Source organism: Arachis ipaensis, chromosome B10, assembly GCF_059453495.1.
Source record: "Arachis ipaensis isolate K30076 ecotype BB chromosome B10, ASM5945349v1, whole genome shotgun sequence".
NCBI classification, from domain to species: domain Eukaryota; kingdom Viridiplantae; phylum Streptophyta; class Magnoliopsida; order Fabales; family Fabaceae; genus Arachis; species Arachis ipaensis.
The window spans coordinates 57,292,537-57,305,946 of NC_142435.1; the positions used below are offsets into that span (position 1 = coordinate 57,292,537).

At 34.5% G+C, this 13,410-nt stretch overlaps 1 protein-coding gene across 2 annotated transcripts; it reads right to left on the reverse strand.

Moving 5' to 3' along the window:
- Positions 1-7,703: 7,703 nt before the first annotated feature.
- Positions 7,704-13,030, reverse strand: MBR2 (RING/U-box superfamily protein). Of its 2 annotated transcripts, XM_021113375.2 has the most exons (7): positions 12,735-12,900; positions 12,072-12,349; positions 9,760-11,494; positions 9,337-9,387; positions 8,652-8,750; positions 8,431-8,574; positions 7,704-8,219 (listed from the first exon to the last, which is right to left on the reverse strand). In XM_021113375.2, exons 3-7 carry the CDS (start codon positions 11,473-11,475, stop codon positions 8,088-8,090), a joined length of 2,142 nt encoding a protein of 713 aa, XP_020969034.1. In that variant the 5' UTR covers positions 11,476-11,494; positions 12,072-12,349; positions 12,735-12,900; the 3' UTR covers positions 7,704-8,087. The 2 variants fall into 2 exon arrangements, with proteins under 2 accessions (XP_020969034.1, XP_016180002.1); XM_016324516.3 differs by lacking the exon at positions 12,072-12,349 and having other exon boundaries at positions 12,735-13,030.
- Between the last annotated feature and the right edge of the window lie 380 nt (positions 13,031-13,410).

Genomic DNA, 13,410 nt, shown 5'->3' on the forward strand with positions numbered 1-13,410 from the left:
ACTTTAGGCCGATAAGCATGGTAGGCTGTGTATATAAAGTGATCTCTAAAGTGATGGTCAAACAATTGAGATCAGTGATGCCAGGTCTAGTAGGGGAGACGCAGAGCGCATTCGTGAAGGGTCGGAAAATACATGATGGGGCTCTTATTGCTTGCGAAATAGTGCAATGGTTAAAGATTAGAAAGAAGAAAGCAACTATCATTAAATTGGACTTTCATAAGGCTTATGATCAGGTAAAATGGAGCTTTGTGGATATAGTGCTACAGAAGATGGGCTTTGGTTGGAGGTGGAGAGAATGGGTGAAGGAGTGTGTTGGTACTGCATCAATGTCGATACTAATAAATGGCTCACCATCTAAACCTTTTAAGATGGAGAGGGGGTTGAGACAAGGTGACCCGCTGTCCCCATTTTTATTTATTCTTGTTGTTGATGTTTTGCATAGGATGCTAGGGGAGGCAGTCAGAAACAGACGTATCTCGCCTCTGCTGGTTGGTAAGAATAATATAGAGTTGTTACACCTACAATTCGCGGATGACACTATATTGTTCTGTCCACCGGAGGAAGAGACCATTAAGAACTATGCCAGGCTGCTAAGGTGTTTTGAGTTGATGTCAGGGTTAAGTATCAACTATGACAAGTCAAGTCTAATCCCAATCAATTGTGATCAGCAGTGGACCTACAACATGTGCAACTCATTGGGTTGTAAGGAGGCTAATCTTCCAATTAGGTATCTTGGCATCTCGTTAGGAGCAAACCCAAGGCTGGTAAGCACTTGGAAACCTATTATTGATAAAGTCAAGGAGAAATTTATCTTATGGAAGGCAAAAATACTCAATAAAGCGGGTAAGCTAGTGCTTATTAAATCTATGTTGAATAGCTTGCCTGTGTACTATTTGAGCCTGTACAAGATGCCGAAAACAGTGGCAGAAAGGTTGATTTCATTGCAGTGACAATTCCTATGGGGTAAGGAGGACGGTCGAAATGGTGTGCCGATGGTTAGGTGGGAAATGGTTCAGGCTCCTAAGAAGTTGGGTGGATTGGGAGTAGGTGACGCCGTGGTTAAGAACACAACCCCCCTGTTCAAGTGGTGGTGGCATTTTTCAAAAGAGGAGTGCCCATTATGGAAGAAGGTTATATACTCTTGTTATAACTTGAACCCTAATGTAATGTTATCTGCTCAGACATTGCCTAGTAGAGGAGGTCCATGGAAGGATATCTGTCAATTGCAATTCAAGAATAGTAATGTGAGAGATAAGATGATTAATGGGTTGTCCATGGAGGTGGGTGACGGAAGGAGGACTCGCTTTTGGGAAGATGTTTGGCTACAGAGCGGTCCACTAATGATGAGCTTTCCGAGGCTTTTCTCTATTTCAAACCAGAAAGGATCTATCATAGGGGATTGTGGGTTTTGGGATGGGATAGAGTGGATTTGGAATTTCCAGTGGAGGCGAGAGTTATATCAATGAGAGTTGGAATTAGTGGATGAACTCCATGAGACTTTACGACCTGTAAAGTTAGCTTGTGATACGCAAGATCGAGTTATCTGAAAATTTGACAAAGAAGGCATTTTTTCAACTAACTCTTTTGTGCAAGTGTTGCATTCAGAAACAACTCCGGAGGATATCACCAGCTATAATTTCACAAGAACCATATGGCAAGGTTTGGTTCCACCGCGAGTGGAGGTATTTATTTGGTTTGTGTTGATAGGACGAGTCAATACTAAAGAAAGACTGCGTAGGCTGGATATCTTTAACCACGGTGATGACATATGCGTACTGTGTAAAAAAGAGGTTGAATATATTTTCCATTTGTTCCTTGGTTGTGAGTTTACTTGGTAGGTGTGGTGTGATTGGTTATCAAACTTTCGGAGACTCTGGTCTATTCCGGGCTCACTGAAAGAGCACTTTGAGAGCTGGACAGGTGTCGCCAATAGGAAAGAGGAGCGCAAAAAGTGGCTCATTTGCTTCTTTGCTGTCATTTGGAACGTTTGGTTAGAGAGAAACAGACGGATCTTTAATAACAAGGAAACAAGTATAGAAGAGGTGTTCCAGAGTCCTTTGACTAGCGTTAGAGAATGGAGTAGTTTGGATCCCTTTGGCTGTTGATGGTTATGCCATAGATAGCACATGGGAATTTTTTCTATTTAGTTCTTTTGTGAATGTTAAGCTTTAACTTGGCCCTCTTATCGCTCCACTCTGTGTGTCGAACTCGCTTGTTCAAAAAAAAACATGGGATAAAAATTTGATAGTTGGTTAATTAAAAGGAAAAAAATATATATACTTATTAATTATTACATCCCATAAATATTTGAGTTGGCATTATGACGTTAGGATTTTTACCAGTAAAGAGATTCATAGAAATAGTTGCGTTGTAGATATAGTCTCTAAACCGACAAAAATCCCTTCGTACAAACGTTTTGGGTGTCACAAGTAACAAACCCCTTAAAAATTGTTAACCGAGTATTCAAACCTCGGGTCGTCTTCTCAAGGAACTGCGAGGAAGTATGTTCTTATTATTGGTTATAAAGGTTGTAATCGGGGTTTAGAAGGTGAGAAGCAAGTAATTTAAATGACGAGTGAATTAAATGGCAATTAAAAATAAATAATAACTGTAAAATAACTTTTGGCAAGATAAGGGAAATTAGAGGTCCAACTTAGTTATCTCTCTCAACTATAATGAAAGTTGAATCTAAACTCCACTTGGTCAACCTTTACCAGGGCAAAGGAAAGTCAAGGGACTAATTAAATTGACTTTTGAATCCTAATTATTTCCTAAGAAAAGGTTGGGATTATTTAAGTTCAGCTCAATTAGCAAGATAACGATTATCAATTACGTTGAGTTTAATAACTGTTGAGTTACTGAATTCTTAACCAGGACCAAAAGGGAAAAAAAATAAAATTGCAGAAATAATAAAGACGTCCTTAGATGAGAAGCAATGATAACTTAAATCAAAGAGAACAATCATAAACTGAAAATACCTCAAATATCATTAATTCAAAGAACAATCTGTGACATGGAATAATTCATAAATCAAATTATAATAATCAATTCAAATGTTAGAATAAATAAAACTAAAATAAAAGAACATTAAACCTGGGATCCAGAGTTACTCTTAAAACAAGAAGAAATCCTAAATCCTAAAAGAGAGAGAAGATCTCCCTCTCAACTAAATCTAAATCATTGAAAAGTAAAAAATGCGAGCTCCCTTTGAATGGGTGCATTCCCACACTTTATAACCTCTGGTCTATGCTGTCTGTACTTGGATCTGGGCCAAAAAGGGCTTCAGAATTCGCTGGGGGCGTATTCTGTAAATTCTGATACGTGCCCTCTGTCACGCGTCCGCGTGGGTCATGCGGTCGCGTCATTTGGAGCTTTTCCTTGCCACGCGGTCCCGTCAGTCATGCGACCGCGTCATGTGCGTTCTGCTTAAGGCGCGGGGTCGCGTCAGTCGTGCGGCCGCGTCGCTGCTAATTCGTGCTTGGCACGCGATCGCGTCATCCATGCGATCGCGTGGATACCAGTTTCCTTAAAGCTCCGTTTTGCTTCTTCCTTCCATTTTAGTATGTTTCCTTTTTCATCCTTTAAGTCATTCTGCCTTAGAAAATCTGAAACTACTCAACACACTAATCACGGCATCGAATGGAAATAAAGGTAATTAAATTAATTGATTTTAAAGCTTAGGAAACATGTTTTTCACAATATGACGTATTAAGGAAAGGAAAGTAAAACCATGCAATTAATGTGAATAAGTAGGTGAAGAGTTGAATAAATCACTCTAATTAAGCACAAAAGAACTCATGAAATATGGGTTTATCACATTATCACCGACCAAATCTCTATAAGCAACTCTAAATTGCTTTCACATGTGAAATGTTTTTCGGTTAAAAGTTAGGAGTAAATCTAACCATTATTTAAATTCTTTTAAAAATTTATTTTGCTGTTTGAATTACAAATTTACAATGTTTATTGATGATGCTTTGTTTGTTTAATGACTAACTTTCTTTCAATTTTATATATTTGTTTCAACTATGTTTTAATTTTATATTCTGGGAGGCTGATGATTAACAAAGACATACATGACCACCACAGTAATACCAAGCCGGCGTATAATTTGTTGTTGCTGCGTATACTATATTGTATAACATCACATGCGACAAAAACCAAATTGAAAATAATTATTGTTATTATTATTATATTATTATTATTGTTATTGTTATAGTTATAGAATAAGAACGAAATTAAAAATGCATAAATGTGATTATTTAATCGGTTTAACTGTGATTCAACCGAAATAACTATTTTATAATAAAATAATAAATAAAATATAAATAAACATACTATAATATATTATATTCTAATATAAATTGTAAAATGTCATCCATATTATAGTCTAATATTGCGGAGGACAGGCAACGACAACTAAATTGGAGTTGCGACGCGACGCAAAGAAGCTGTCGAGTGAGCAAAGTGGTTGGAGGCTATGGCAGACTGGACGGTGGAGGGGTTGGAGCATGACGAGCACGAGGAAGAAGCTGGCGATTGATGAATGAGGAGAGGGTTTGGAGCACGATGGTCAGACGAAGACGGAAGATTCTGAGCGCGACGGATGACAATAGTGAGAATAACAACCATGGCAGTGGTGGAGGATAGCTTGCTAGGGTTTCTTTCGAGGGAAAAGCTCTGAACTATTTAACGAACGACAACAGTGAGAATAACAACCATGGCGTTGTTTTATGAAAATTGGTTGGTTTTCGGTTCGGTCCGACCAGCTAGTTCCATGCCACTTCATAGTTCTTATTAGAGATATAACCATTCATGTTGCTTTTTCTTATCAGTTTAAACTTTTTGGATGAGTGGTTTTATGACAATTATTCTAAAGCGATTTCTAGAATAAATATTTTTCTCGTTGCACCGAACAACAAAGGCTTCTGATTCCTGGTCAGTGTGGTCCGATTTTTTAATTAGAACCATACAGTTTACACAATCGTTTAATCACATTCGTTCTTTTAGATGACTATTCACGTAATTAATAGAAAAGACAGTTATGTTTGCTAACTTGATAATATACAACTAGATACACCTATTAAACTATTGGGTGATGCTAGGTAGCCAAAAAATAATTACAATATAAAAATATCAAATAAAAATTCTCATTTTCTTGATAAGCAAGTGACATACACCTCCTTATTACTTATCCTCCTTATCACCTACTATTTTGCTGCATGTTTGGAGTCATTAATGTTCTTTCCAAAATCAATTTCAGTTTCTCCCAAATCAAATCCCGAACATCTCTCAATCACATTATTATCCATTAAAATGTAATAATTCTCTGCAAAAATTATAAAAATTAAATTAAAACTTTTTAACAACTTCTACTATACAACTTATATTTTACATATAGATTATTAAAAAATAAAACATAAAATATAAACAAAAATTAAAAAATAAATTTTTAAAAATAATTATTAACTCGTTATATTAAAATCAATAAATAAGCATACATATGAATATTAAATAAAAATATTAAAATAATTAAAATCATGACCTATTAGTGCACATATAAGATAATTTGAAAAATACAATAAGACGTATAGTTTAAAATTTGATAATATTAATTATAGACATCATATAGGTATGAAATTATGAATATTATGAGTACAAATTATGGATGTTATTAACATGAAATAATGGATGTTATGTATATGAATCTATGGATGTTATGAGTAAATTTATCAATTGAATAAATTAATTTAAGAATTTGATATTTTTTTAAATTCAATTATAATAAAATTCAAAAACACCTGTGTTAACTTTATAGTTATTTATGCAATAACTAAAAAATGATATGTATATGAATGTAATATCTAATAAACATGAATTTAATTTTTAGATGTTAGTTGTATGTAATTATGGATGTTATGCGTATGAATTTAATTAGTACAATAAATGCACATAAAAGCACAAAAAAAAAATCAGTTTATTATCATACCTCATTAAAGCTAGTGTGTTTTTCATATTCTCGAAAATTGGTTGACTGACAACAACCTCGTCGGGTGAGTCCGTCTGTTGTTCAAATTCTTCATCAGTACCTTCTACCATAGGTACCGTATTAAGGCCGAATTCAAATGCCATACTATTTGCAATGATAAATGCGATTTCTTGTAAAATTTCTTGGCTTATACACTATTGTGCTTGCAATGGTATTAGATTCATAATTTTTGAATGATCATAATTAAATTAATGGAAGGTATATATTACAAATAAAGAATTAATGATTTTTTCGTATCTCCATTGATTGATATTAAATGCCTTAAGAAAACAAAGAATCAAGTGCAATTAACTCAATTAATATATATTATCATTACCGTCCATTCTTATTATTATTATTATTATTATTATTATTAATATTTAATGTATTATTAAATATAAAAATTAAATTATAAAAAAATATTAAGTATTAATTATAAGAATACCTAATAGTAAGGGATATGATATTATAATTAATATGATTAATAAGTGGAGTTGATAAGAATATGATAAGTGGAATGATAAGAGAGTGGGATAAAAAATAAAACTGTTATTAAGTAATGTAAATGAAGTAAATTATGAAAAATTTTAGCTAATTATAAATGAAAATTTTGTCACCAAACTTTTTTCTAAACTATTTTACATTGACAATTCATCAAAATTAAATTCCCATATTATTACCCTAAGATACATATACCTAATTAATGAATTCTATGATAATACTTTTGTGGAATGAAAATGCTCCGCAAACCACAAAATTAATCACCACATATTTATGTATTTATACATATTATTTTATATATTTTTTAATAAAATAATAAATACTTAGAGTAATCAAATATTTCACACACACAAATAATTAAGCATATTATGATAGAATGATAAAACTTTTTCATAGTAATATAATCAAATATTTTTATAACAGTTAAATTGCTCATTCAATTCTTAATGTTTCATTAAATTTGTAATTAAAATTTTTAAATTAAAAATTTTTAATTAACCCTCCACACTAGTTTGAATTTTATAATTAACTTCTTGTCAAGCCAAAAACGACATGGTTAACAAAATATTCTAAAATTGAGAATACTTTCAAATTTTGGGATTTAATTCTAACTTTTTTTTGCTAATAAAAATCTAATTACAAAATTCAAAACAATATAAACACCTAATTAAAAACTTGTCACCAAAAAAAAACCTAATTAAAAATTTTTAAATTATAAATACTTAATTATAAATTTAGTAAAACTGCATAGAATAACGAAATGATTTAACAATTTACAAACACTAAATAAGAAAAAACTTACTAAGATTACACAGAACGGAAAAATGTTAAAAGATTTTACAGAACGTATATGTTAAAAACTTTTTTTTTAATTTTTCCTCTACGATAACTTTCTAAGGCACTTATCTACTAAAGTATTAAACCATAATAAAATTGAGGATCTTTGAAAATAAAGATAGCTATAAAATATTAAAATGAAGTCTTGACCCAAAGAGACAGCGAAAAAGTGAAAAACTAATCCGCTTTAGAGCATTTTGGTAAAGACCTACACATAATTGAAAAGATTAATCCAAAAGTACTAGTTCCTCACTTCGTAACTAATCTCCATTGAGTCAGTTCAAACAAGCATTAGGTGAAACTAACAGAATAGACTTACCAGGTATTGTAACAAATATTTTGCAAGCAACTAAAGGCAATCACTAATCACTTAATAATAATACTCTTGGCAGCCACCAGTCTTAAATTTATGTTGAAATTAAATAAAATTCAAGTGCTTGTTGCTATCATAAATGACATAAAAATAATCCATTACGACAGTATAAACGAAACTATTATAAGTCACCCACCAATGTTTCTTGATTACTATTTTTCTTGTCTTTTTTTCGTTTTTTTTTTCCCTCTCCCAAACGATGACAAAGGAGAGGTCAAGTCCTCATGAGGAAGAGGAAGTTCATGACGGTAAACAAGTCATAGATAGAGCCATATAAAGATCAAACTTAGACACAATAGGGAAATTTCCTTTCAGGCTCACATGATAGAGCCATATAGGCTCCCCCTATCATGTAGCTAAGCCTGTTGTTTTGCAAATGGGGCAAAGGTTCTTCTGCATTAGCCATTGCTTGATGCAATTACTGTGAAATTCATGTCCACAATCTAGCGAGCCAACATTCTCTCCCTCAGTATAATCCTCCTGCAGAACATTGGAGAACAATAACAAATGTTATAAGAAGAATCCCCTCTTTACTTTAAGGGTGTGTTGGGGAGTTTGGGTCTTGGAGGAAAAGATAGAATAAGAAAAGGGCTTCAAGAGTAAGACAGATCCCTTTTACTCATTGAGCTGTTTCCTTCCCAACTTGCAATTGCACCTTAATTAGCTGAAAGTCTGAGACCATAACTCTTACCTGACAGATACAACAAGGCTCAAGATCTGTAGAAGACTCCGCCATAACAGACATGTATATTTGCTGTTTCATTGACTTCATAATGACATCCTCGCTCAATCCAGTGCTGACATCTCCAATTCGCTCCTCCAATGCCAACAATTCCTGCAGTTCACCTTGAAGTCAGAAGAAACCGCAGAAACATTGCCAACGTAGAGGAATAACAATCATTTGTTTTTTACCTCATAAGACATGTTATCAACATCAAGGCGCATTTCTCTGTGCCTGTCATGCAGTTCAGCCATCCCATGATATATGAAAGGGTCAAAAAGCATATAATCCTGACATTTCACAAGTGGCAAAGGAGAACATCCTTAAGTTAGCATTTTCAATAGAGTAATACGAGGTCCACAAGAATATGGCAGATGCCGCAAAGCAAGTTACCAATTCAGCTTGTTCTTGCTTCAAAAATCAAAAGCAAATGTTTGTCTTGTAACTTGACTATAGGCACAAAAATGCATGCAAGAGAATCAACAACAAAATAAAGTAAACATGGAAGGTGTAGCCTGTAATTTTTCTTTTTTTTTTCTTTTTTAAGCATTTCTTATCTACATTCAATGATAGCGTATGCTTGGTGATAATTGCTCACATACAGTCCAAAATCCAAATGTAACATACTTTTTTTCTTTTTTAAGCATTTGTTCATCTAGATTCAATGATAGGGTATGCTTGGTGATAATTGTTCACATACAGTCCAAAATCCAAATGTAACATAGCATTTCCTTCTTAGATATCCATAAGATGAAGGAGAAGTAGGGACATTGATATATCATTAAGGGTGATCAACCAAAGCAGATAAAATTTCCAAGATGGATTTCACAACACAACATATGATCAAGAGATATGCTTATGCAATAAATTTAGAACCTCGGCCCTTAAGTTATCACCCCTCCGCATTGCAATCAAGACTTGGCGAATCTGGCAGAGAACAATTAAATTTGGTCAGTTAGACTGGTTGCATCAAGATGACTGTTAGTTGGCTAAAACAGCTAAAAAATCCTGTTGACAAGACAAGAATACTGAAAGAAAATGAAAAGATGAGAAAGAACTGCATACATAATTAGATGATAACATCAAGTCAACAAGACCATAAATATTTTTACACAATGGTATGAATCTTGAAAATTCAAACTGCGTATAAACCAATGCATATTCCTAAGGTCTAAATTCTTAATTCATGGCTAAATGAATAAACTTTTATGGGAATTCCAGCATACCTGCATCATGGTGTAGCCTAGAAATAATAGTGCAAAATATTCCATAAAAAGGAATATAAAGCCAAGATTATACCTCAGATATTAGTCGGCGTCTTCCCTCATTGTCAACGGTTAATGCTCGCGGAGTAGAGAGTACATCACCACCCCTCCTTTCCATTAACAATGCTGCTCTTAGATATGGCTGATTGTTGCGGGACCCCTGAGTAATAGAAGAGGATCCTGAAGAAGATGGAGCAGAATGACCATTCTGAACACTGGATGCTGAGCTAATTGATGGAAAAAGAGACCAAGGACTGAACTCTGACAATCTTTGCAGATTATCTGTAGGGACTTCAGGGTTAACAATCCAGCTGGGATTAGGTAATGGAACGATGTTTGAACTAGATCCCATCCAAGATGTAGTAGGTACACCTCCAGAATTGTTTGCATTAGCAGAGGATGTACGCCAAGGTGTTGGTTCATGTACTGTGGGTGCAGGTACATTTGTCGGGTGCCCAGAACTCTCTCTTGGAAAAATTCTTATATTAAAATCTTCCTGTACCACTCTTTCTACAGAGTTATGAGAAGTTGAAGTTCTAGCCCCTCTAGGGTTAGAAGCTCTATTCCAAGGAAAAGGAGGCATGTTAAGGGGAGGTGACTGGTTCTGAGGAGCACCAGAATTGGCAGCATTTACTCCAGGCGTTAACCTCAATTCCAAAGAATCATTAAACGAGTGGGAGCAAGGTATTTGATGGGGAGAAGAATGATTATGATGCCTAGAACTCACTGCTGATGGTAAATTGAGAGGTATAGATTCCTGATGCTGTACATGGGCCATTCTCCTATCAAAGTTTCTGAGAGGCCTTTCCACATTTTCTGGGACATTTATTAAGGGAAATGCATCAGTTGCTCCTTGTCTCACTTCACTTCTCAAGTTCAGCTGTAATGGAGGAAGAGTGACAGGAACATCCTCTAAGGGCATTGAAACATTTAAACTGCTTGAAACATTAAGATCAACAGGATTAGTGGGCCAGCATCCATTTTCGGATTGTAAAAGAGAGTTTGAGCTTCCTCCAGTACACAGTTGACCAGAACTACCTTCAAGGGCCTTTCTCTTGCAGGAAGAACCCCAATTAACTAAAGCAGAACTTGAACTGCCACTATTTCCCCAAGTCATGAATCCAGGGTTTTCGGATGAAGTTCCAGTATGACGATTGTATGAAGCACTGCTGAAAGCTGTTTGCTCTCTATCATATCCACCACTATCATTGTGATTCACACTGCTACTTGCTGCTATGCCTTTCCCACGGTTAGCAGCTTGTGCTGTGTGCTCCATATCTAGATTACCATTCTGGGTTATATGACTGGAGCTGGATCCTTGCAAAAAAGAAGGCTGAATTCTAGAATGATTTCCATGTAGATTAGTATTTGAACTAACTGGAAAAATCATATTATTTGGTTCAAATGACCTTTCCTCTGTTCTGAGACCATCCTCAGCAGTAGCACTACATGATGAAGATGGACCATGTTCAGATTTTAGACCTTCATCATTGACTTGGTTGATCAGATTCAGTCTAGAACTCGGTTCACCAGTATTCCAGCCACTAAAACTCTGTACGTTAGGACCAGTAGCTCGTAAACAAGCAGTCTCGCCAGTGGACCCTCTATAATCTGACAACCGGAAATCTACGGTACTTTGCACATGATTCAAAGAAGACTGATGATTCATATCAGTGCCGCTCGAGTTAGGCCCTTGCATCATACCAACAATAGCAGGGAATGACCCAGTTGTCCTTCTTTGACCTTGCATCAGAATCAAGCTATTACACCTAAATTGATCACCAGAAAATATATATTAGGTTCTCATAGGCTACAACAGAGCTGCATAAAGTGGCATAAAGGGAAAAAGAAACCTTTGGTTATGAAACTGTAGAGCATAGCATGCTTTATCACAGACCCGGTCAAAATTTAGATTTATTCAACCAATGATTAGAATGAGGTAAAACACACAAAAATATAATGGGACCAATATTATGCATTTCAGTACAATGGATATCAATAAAGAAAAAAAATAAAAACAAACTCTTTTATAGGTTAAGATATAAGAATGCAATGGTATTTTATTACTATGCGCTGAAAACTTTCCTGACAACTTATAGTTATTTTTCTGTCATTTAAGAGGTAAAAACAACTGGTATGGGGAGGAGAAAAGGATCTCCTGGAGGGTGAAACCTCCAGTGTCAACATCACATAATCTACAACTATATTAGCATAATGCCATAGCTCTGATAACAAATAAATCTTAATGCAAGCACATTAAACAGAAGCTTGTAATTAAAAGAGCGATTCACTAGAAAAATATACTAATCATTTGTTAAGTTGAGAAATGAACACAGGCAATTTTACCTTGTGCTGACTACAAACACTAAAGCTTAGGTGTTAGGAGAAAACCACGAACAGTTTTAAAATTTTGCAATGATGTCTCAATGCAAAGCTTCTACTCCCCTTCTTTCTCAGCTATACCAAAGAGTGCAGTATGCAATGGTCAATGTTTGCATCCTAAGAGGTAAGGCACCGAAAAGCTAAGACACTACATGAGCCTCACAGTAACCAGGTGAAAATCGAAGACCATCATGAAACTGAGTGGAACTTTACAACACCCAAATCCTAAATTCCCATGCTTTCTAAGACAACCAAAAATAATTAAGCTTAGGTTAATCCAGCTGCGAAATTAAAATTAGACAAATAAAAAATGAATTTAAAAAAAATACTTATTAGAAAATTTAACAAAGACAATCAAGCCTTAGAAATTAGAAAAATCGATTATATCTTCCGGAAGAGGAGGGTTAGAAAATAGCGAAATTGGGGATGAAAACCTAATGGTGAGCGCGTTCCTCCACCCACATAATCGACACAACGGATGAAAGAAATGACAAAAAAAACTCGAATTCATACATCTCTATAACCTAAAAAGGGGAAAAATCATGAGCATAATCGAGTAACATAGGATTTGACGAAGCAAAATTCGGAAAAGATGAAACCAGAGAGAGAGAGAGAAATCGAAGTTACCCGAAAGGGATCCCTGGATTCAAATTGGGGTGAGTACGTCAGAAATCGAGGGTTTGATTGGAGAACCGGTCCCAACTATGAATATGATGATGGTTATCTTCTTCTTCCTTCCTCTGCTTCTTTTATTTATTATGTTATGTTATTTTTTCCTTAACTTTTATTATATAAATATATTTATTAATTATTTATTGTATTATTAAATGAGTGAGGAGAAAGAGGGCAATAAAAGACGACAAAAGGATGATGGAAGGAAAGCATGAGAGGGAGTGATTAAAGGGAGAGAGTAGGAAGCAGGCAAGCACAGTAATCGATCCATAATCCCTAAATTAAGATTTGTCAGAGAGAAAGAAAGAGTGGTGTGTGGACCAACCCTCCCTCCATTGGGTACCATTTCCATGGCAGTGAATGAATGGCTCATGCACCTTTTGTTAGGTCGCATATAGACTTGTTAGTAGTTTACCTTCAAATCACCACATTAAATATCCACTAATCCACTAATATCATAATGTGTTTCTTTTGAAATTGTATATAATTTAATTAAATTACATTAATTCAACTTTATAAAATAGATACCTAAAGAGAGTGCATAAATAATTATAAATTAATATTTGTATATCAAAAATTAATTATTAAATTAGTTATTTATATTAATATATAAATATATTAATATATAAAT